This window comes from Ammospiza caudacuta, chromosome 19 (assembly GCF_027887145.1).
Source record: "Ammospiza caudacuta isolate bAmmCau1 chromosome 19, bAmmCau1.pri, whole genome shotgun sequence".
Classification (NCBI taxonomy): domain Eukaryota; kingdom Metazoa; phylum Chordata; class Aves; order Passeriformes; family Passerellidae; genus Ammospiza; species Ammospiza caudacuta.
The window spans coordinates 7,433,442-7,441,243 of record NC_080611.1 but is presented as its reverse complement, the minus strand read 5'-3'; the positions used below and the strand labels follow the sequence as shown (position 1 = coordinate 7,441,243).

The following is a 7,802-nucleotide window of genomic DNA, read 5'->3' as shown; positions in this document are numbered from 1 at the left end:
TCCCTGCCAGCCAGGATGGGGACACACAAAGGCTCAGCTCTCAGGTCCCTGAGAGAGGCACAGCTTCAGGCAGAGGGGTTGGAGTGGCAGAAATGAGGGAGCTCAGCAGGGAGGGCCAGGGGGAGGCTGAGTGTGGGGAGAGAACTAGCCCTGAGCTCCCACAGCTCACACCATTCCCAGACACATCTCCCTTGTCCCTGCCCTGCCAGGTGTCTGGAGCAGCAGGGGCTGGGACCCTCTGTAGGATCTGAGACCTTCTGTAGGATTTGGGACCCTCTGTAGGGTTTGTGTCCCTCTGCTTCTGCTGTGTCTCCTGCTGCTGTGCAGACCCTCCAGCCTCTCTGGCTATTCAGGGAGCTGGAAGGAATTGTGGCTCCTCTCCCCTCTGCTGGTGGATCCTGCAGAACCTCCTGGGGGATCTGGGTTCCTTTCGGGTTTTGCTTTAGCCCAGGCTCCTCTGGGGCTGTGCTTTACCCACTTTGTGTTCTTGAGTCACTCTTTGGACAGGGAGGTGATGCAGAGATCTGGGACCTGCCTTGCTGGGATCAGCTGGAAATTCCTGCTCCTTTTTCCCTGGGATGACGTGGATGGAGCACAAAGTTCATTTTCACACTGGAGGGAAGCCACTGACAGGGGTGAAATCCTCTGGGAAGTACAAGAAAGTGTTTGCTCTCAAGGTTGATCAACGTGGGCTGGAGGAGGGCAGGGAACCTCCTGGAGGAGCTCCTGGCTGCCCTCAGCGGTTGAAGAAGAAGGACTTGAGGCTCTGCAGGAACTGGGACTTCTGCCTCTGCTTCTGCTTCTTGCGGATGATGGGGATCCACACCAGGCCGCACACCAGGAGCATCAGTCCCAGGGACAGGAAGGCCGGGCCGGACATCTTGTAGACCTTCTTGTGCTTCTTGAGGAAGCAGGCCAGGCTGGTGATGACCACCCCGAAGAGGAAGATGGCCACTCCCACGGCCACCACCACCAGGGGCTTGCGGTAAATGTCCCACCTGCTCCGGGGGGTGCTGCTGGTCCACACGGACTCGCTGCGGGAGGAGCTCATGCACAGCGTGCTGCCCGTGCTGCTGGCCATCAGCTCCCTGCCCTGGGGACACTGCTCGCTGCCATCCGGGCTCCTGGCGGGCTCCTCCATGGTGCTGGGAGCAGGAGGACACCTGGAGGGACAAAAGAGAAAGCAGGGAAAGGGATGGAGGGAGTTGCAGCTCGTTTGGGGGTCCCCAGGTGTTGGAGCGTTGGGGGTAGGAGGGTTGGGATGGATGGAGATGAGAGGTCTCTGAAGCCAGGGCTTGGAACTTGGGGTTTATTGCAAAGGGCCTGTGGTTTATTCAAAGGGCCTGTGGTTTATTCAAAGGGCCTGGGACCTGCTGGGAGCTGCCAGCCACAGCTCAGAGCAGGCCCCAAAGAGGGAGAGAGAGGTAAAGAGAAAGAAGGCAAGACCGTGGTAAAGAGAGAATGAGAGAGTAAAAGAGAGGATCAAAGGGTGAGGTTCCCGTTACAATACAGTGAATCTTCTTCTGGTCATGGAACTTGGGGTTTATTGCAAAGGGCCTGGGACCTGCTGGGAGCTGCCAGGCACAGCTCAGAGCAGGCCCCAGAGAAGAGAGGGGGAGAGAGGATGAAAAGGTAAGAGGGTAAAAGGGTAAGAGAGCGAAGTTCCCGTTACAATACCATAAATCTTCTTCTGTGTTGAATATTCTGATTCTCACTGACCAATCTAGTACAATATACAAATCCTATAGCATTTCCATACAGCCTATAAGAATCATTACATTCCCATACTGTGTTACCCTTAAAAACCCTAAAAACTCCTCTTTGGGCCCCTTCTTCCAAGCCTAAAAGCTACTCTTTGAAAACCCTAAAAACTCCTCTTTGGAGTAGTTTCAAACCCTAAAAACTACTCTTTGGGCCCCTTCTGCCAAGTGAGGAGGGTCTAGCTTCAGCAATGGGATTACAGATCCATGATACCTCAGGGGAGGATCAGGCTTGAAATAAACCCTAAATTTTCGGGGGGTGAGGCAGAGCAAACCATTTAACTGAAACGTAACACCACAGGAGGATGCTGGCCTTTGGTCATCAGTGAGCGCAGCCCAGATGGAGGTGCAGGAGGTTTTGGGGTCACTGCAGGGAAAGGGGAGCATCACAGCCTTGAAAGGGTGGAGCAGGCAGTGGGATCCTGCAGAGGGATGGGCAGAAGGATGGGCAGTGCCACCACTGCAGTTCCACCACTGCAGTGCCCAGCACAGCTCTCCCCAAGCACCACACTGTTGCAGACATCTTTTCTGAAAAATCCTTTCCTTAGGATTTTTCCTCCTGAGAAGCTGGGAGGCCTCAGGAACAAAATGTAAACAATGATTATCTGCTGCTGTGGAATGCAACAGGTGCATCTGTGATTGGTCTCATGTCGGTGTTTCTAATAAATGGCCAATCACAGTCAGCTGGCTCGGGCTCTCTGTCCGAGACAGAAACCTTTGTTATCATTCTTTCCTATCCTATTCTTAGCCAGCCTTCTGATGAAATCCTTTCTTTTTATTCTTTTATATATTTTTAATATAATATATATAATAAAATAATAAATCAGCCTTCTGAAACATGGAGTCAGATCCTCGTCTCTTCCCTCATCCAAGAACCCCTGTGAGCACTGTCACACCACACAGACCTGTAGCCCCCTGGGCTTTGATCCAGGGCAGGGACCCAAACCCCCTGCAGCCCCTCAGGGCTGGGTTTGCTCTGCTCAGCAGGGCTGGCACTCCAGGAGATGCCACTACACAGGTGGTGCCAGGCTGGCCTTGCTCCCAGGTGGGCAAGAGGTGACCCCAGAGCCCTGTCCTGGAGCTGCTGATCCATGTGGGAGCAAATTCCACCTCAGGGCAGCCAGGCTGAGGCTGCAGGGCTGGCACAGCTCCAGGGCTGGAGGAACCTGCCCAGAGCTGGGCTCAGTGCCCACCTGGGGCTGCTGATGGATGGGTGCCAGCCAGCACCTCCCTCCCTCCCTCCCTCCTTCACTTGTGTCCCTGCCAGCTCCGTGGTTACTCTGAGGAGAGGCAGAGTAATTTTACAATTATTTTACAGTAATTTTAAAATTTGGTCCCCTCAGCACAGTCACTGCTGCAGTGCTGGTGTATTGACATCTTTTGGGGTGTTTCAGGATGTTTCTGCCAGGCTTGGACAAACAAGCACCAAACAAAAGTCAAGAGCCGCGCACAGGATTTGCAGCTCTCCAGTCTGGAGTTCTCACTGCTCTCTGTTGAAACAGGAAACAGGGAAAGGGCAAGGGACACATTTCTGATAGAGAATCCCAGAATCCTGTAGGCTGGAAAAGCCCTCTGAGCCGTTCCAGCCCCAGCTGTGCCCTATCCCTACCCTGTCCCAGCCCAGAGCTCTCAGTGCCACCTCCAGGAATTCCCTGGACACCTTCAGGGATGGGCACTCCAAGCCTCCCTGGGCATTTCCAGTGCCTGAGCTCCCTTTCCATGGGGAAATTCCCACCGTGCCCACCCTGAGCCCCCCAGCTGCAGCTCTGCAGGGTGGTGCCCAAATCCTGAGCAATTCCAGGTGCCCCCATCTGCCTCACTCAGAGCACTGCTGCCTTCTGCTCCCCCTCTTCCAGAGCACTCCAGCATTCCCTGACATTTTTTGTCTTTGTCCTCCTAAGGTGCATCACAGAGAGGTTTTATGACCAAGCCGCCATCTGATTTTAATTTGGGTTTGTGCTTGGAAGTTTGCTTTGTTCTCTGGAATAATCCCACACCTCAGCAGCCCAAAACTCCCCGTGCTGTTCCATCTGTCAGGGATCCCATTCCCTGTGTGCTGCCACCCTGATTGTGCACCCAGGGCGGCAGCTCTGCCCCTCTGTGTGCACAGCATTGATGCCAGGCTGCTGCAGGAACCAGAGCTGCCTTTCAGCTCTGCCTTTCCACCAGAGAGGATTTATTCCCCCTTTCATTTCCTGGCAGAACCACCCCTCTCACCACAATTCCCAGCCCCTGCTCATCTTCCCAGCACTTCCTGGCACAGCCTGGTTTGCAGCCACCTTTTGCCACTGCTGGCTGATGAAGGATTTCACTCCCTGCCCGGATGGAGGATCTGCAGCTCCTGGGAGAGCTAATGCAATTCCAGCGGCTGCTGTGCCCCTGCTCCATCCCAGCCCATCACAGATGTGCTCTGCATGCACGGAGCAGCCTGGCAGCAGAGTGCTATCGGGTTTCTCCCGGATTTTTAGCCATTGTTGGAAGCAGACAATCAGCAGATGAGTGTTTGCTGTGCTGAGAACGCCTCCAGAGCACGTCTCAGATTTCACATCTGGTGTTCTGGAGCCCTGGGCAGCTCTCACTGCTGGGGTCTCTCCTTCCCCTCTCCCTCAGGGAGACCCTCCTGGGCTTCTCCTCCCTTTGCTCTCCCAGTGCTTTGTGTGGTGAGGTTTGGGCTCTGAACTGGGAAATCTCGGCGGGCTCCTAGCTGGGGAAGGAGTTTTCAAGTTTATAATGAATTTTCATTCTCAGGAGGAGTTCAGGCTCTCTGCTCCTGAGCAGATGTAGATTGTTATGGGGATTAAACTACTAGGAAGGAGGTTTTGACTGTGTCTGTGGTGGTGTTGGGTGTGTTCTTGAGGTTGTCAGGCACAAGCACAGCCCAGTTTTGGTCTGCAAAGATCAGTTCCAGTGCCCTGCAGAGCCTGGGCTGGGACCCTGAGGGTTGGTTTGTCCTTCAGCAGGAGATGTGTCCAGCCTGGCACCCCAACGGGCACCAGATCCTCTCTGGGCCCAGCTGGGACTAAAAACCCTGGGGAATGGAGGAAGATTTCCCTGCTGCTCTGGAGTGTCTCAGTTGGACTCTTGATCTGGTCCTGGTGTTCAGTGTCAGTGCAGGAGCCCCAGAGGACAATGTCAGTGCAGGGCCCCCTGGCTCTGTGTGTGCCAGCTGAAGGGCTTTGCTGCTCTGGGGGATCCCTGTGCCCATGGGACTGGAGGGGAGGAGGCTGCTGCACTCAGGGACCTGCACAAACCCAGCAGAAACTTCTCCTGGGATGTTCTGCTGGCCAAATTTCATCAGGAGTGGCAGTTCCAGGGAGAGAGAGGAACATTCAGGGACCCAGCCTGCCCAGGGTGCGCAGGAAAGCCGGGAAGGTGGAGATGGAGGTGAAGATGAAGATGAAGCCCCCGTGCAGAGCAGTCCCAGAGCCCCTCTGGCTGGGGCACTGCCCATGGGGAGGTGCTGAGGGCACAGCACCCAAACCCCCAGAGGAAAACAGCGCCAAAGCCCCGGGAGGGAGTGCTGAGACACTGCCCACCCTGTGCCACTGCCCACCCTGTGCCACTGCCCACGCTGAGCCTCTGCCCACCCTGTGCCACTGCCCATGCTGAGCCTCTGCCCACCCTGTGCCTCTGCCCACGCTGTGCCTCTGCCCATGCTGTGCCACTGCCCACGCTGAGCCTCTGCCCACGCTGTGCCACTGCGTAGCTGTGCCACTGCCCACGCTGAGCCACTGCCCACCCTGTGCCTCTGCCCACCCTGTGCCACTGCCCACGCTGAGCCGCTGCCCACCCTGTGCTACTGCCCACTCTGTGCCTCTGCCCACGCTGAGCCTCTGCCCACCCTGTGCCTCTGCCCACCCTGTGCCACTGCCCACGCTGAGCCGCTGCCCACCCTGTGCCTCTGCCCACGCTGTGCCTCTGCCCACCCTGTGCCTCTGCCCATGCTGTGCCACTGCCCATGCTGAGCCTCTGCCCACGCTGTGCCACTGCGTAGCTGTGCCACTGCCCACGCTGTGCCACTGCGTAGCTGTGCCACTGCCCACGCTGAGCCACTGCCCATGCTGAGCCACTGCCCACCCTGTGCTACTGCCCACCCTGTGCCACTGCCCATGCTGAGCCTCTGCCCACCCTGTGCCTCTGCCCACGCTGTGCCACTGCCCACGCTGATCCTCTGCCCACGCTGTGCCTCTGCCCACGCTGTGCCTGCTGTCCCCAGGGTTGGTGGCACTGGCAGTCCCTGAGCAGGCACTGAGTGACCCCAGCACCACCAGCCCCGAGCAGCCCCAGCCTTGTGCTGCTGTGGGCTCTGCTGGGCTCTGTTAGGCAGGCACAGGACAGGGAGGCTGTGTGTGCAGGGGTTCCTGTCCCCGTGCCCCTGCTCACCTCCTGTCCCCGTGCCCCTCAGAGCCAGGAGCGGGCTGGCAGTGCCTCCATGGGCAGCTGTCCCTGCAGAGAGGCCACTGCTGCCCCGAGACCCTGCAGGGTATCAGAGCATCTCCCCTCCCCTACACGCCCCACAAACCCCCTGGGATGGAGCCAGAGGCACAGTCCCCTTGCTGTTGGAGTGCAGCAGGGCTGGGCTGGGGCCTGCATCCCTCAGGAGCAGCTGGGCTGGCCCAGAGCCCTCAGGGACCAGGGAGCACCTGCTGAGCCTTTGTGGGGCTCAGGAGGGGCTGACCCCAGCTTGGCCTGCTGGACCCCGTCCCTCTCCACCCTGGGACACCCCTGGTACTCACCCCTGGTGATGGGCAGGGAGGGATGGATGGCTGCAGCAGGAGCCCCTTGTCCACGGGCAGGCTCAGCCCAAGCCCCTCATCCCTCTGGGTGGTGTCTGCTGGGCTCTGCTGGCTCTAATAAACAATGGAGCATCCCGGCTCCGATGATCTCACCAGCCCATCAGGACAGGCTTTAACCCCTTGCGTTCCTGCCCTGGCTCCCTCCCTGGGGCTGGGAGGGCTGCAGGGGAGGCTGGGGTGGGAGGCAGGGCAGGGCCTGCAGATGGAGCCCAGAGCTGGGGCTTGGTGCTGATCCAGGCCTGGATCATCAGCAAGTTCCTGAAACATCTCTGAAGTGCAATTTCTGCCCTCTCAGAGCATGGAATCGTAGCCAGGGACTGCAAAGTGCTTTGAAGCTCATCAGAGGCATTAGAGGGATGCAAGGTATTAGCAATTATCTATTAATTAACATCCTGAGTCCATTACAGTGAGGAGGATGGGAGCAGAGAGGTGGTTCTGGAAACACTGCTTCATTCCAGGAGCCCCCAGGCAAACCTCAACCCCCTCTCGCAGCAGTGAGGACCTGTCTGGAGCAGGGAAGGACCCAGCAGTGCCACTGCTGCTGTGCAGGGCTGGAACCTCCATCCCTGAGGGGCCTCGCTGGGCTGGGGCAGTGAAAACCCAAATCTGAGCTGCACCAAAGGCCTGGCTGGAGTGGGACGGGGTGTGGAGCTCTCCTGGGCACGTGCCTGACCCACAGAGTCTTGGGTTGCTGTTGATAATTGCTGCCCCGAGATGTGCAGGATGTCTCTGGTTCGGCCCGCACAACTGAAGAACGAGTTTGGACTCTTCACTTTTCGGTCTTGAGGTTGTTTATTAATTCTTATCTATAAAATTTTCTTTCTGCCCAGCCGAAATCTGCTCAGCAGGGCAGCCACAGGCACTCTGTGTTGTCCTTTTATACTACAAACTACATATAACATATTTACACTTAATTCCCAATACCTTTCACCTATATTAGACAGTGCACTTCTACTCTAAACCAATCCCAAAGTGCCAACATCACAGCAGAAAATGGAGAAGAAGAAGAAGAAGAAGAAGAAGAAGAAGAAGAAGAAGAAGAAGAAGAGGAAGAAGAAGAAAGGCTGGACACACCCAAGTCCCTCCATCTTGTCCCGATAACCCCTATACCAAAAATCCCAAAATCTACAGTTTCACCCTGTGACCATTTTGTTATTACACCATTCAAACCTGTGTGACTTTCACATCCTCATACAAAGCTGGCAACTTGCTCCAGGGGTCAAAATCAAATCCCCAGGTGTTCTGG

At 56.7% G+C, this 7,802-nt stretch overlaps 1 protein-coding gene across 1 annotated transcript; it reads right to left on the bottom strand.

The window, feature by feature from the left end:
- Positions 1 to 736: 736 nt before the first annotated feature.
- Positions 737 to 1,141, bottom strand: PIRT (phosphoinositide interacting regulator of transient receptor potential channels). Its single transcript, XM_058817480.1, has one exon. The coding sequence runs from the start codon at positions 1,139 to 1,141 to the stop codon at positions 737 to 739; it is 405 nt and encodes a 134-aa protein (XP_058673463.1).
- Between the last annotated feature and the right edge of the window lie 6,661 nt (positions 1,142 to 7,802).

What these genes read in the sequence shown, in the direction of transcription:
- PIRT (XM_058817480.1), bottom strand. Translation starts at nt 1,141, where the DNA reads ATGGAGGAGCCCGCCAGGAGCCCGGATGGCAGCGAGCAGTGTCCCCAG.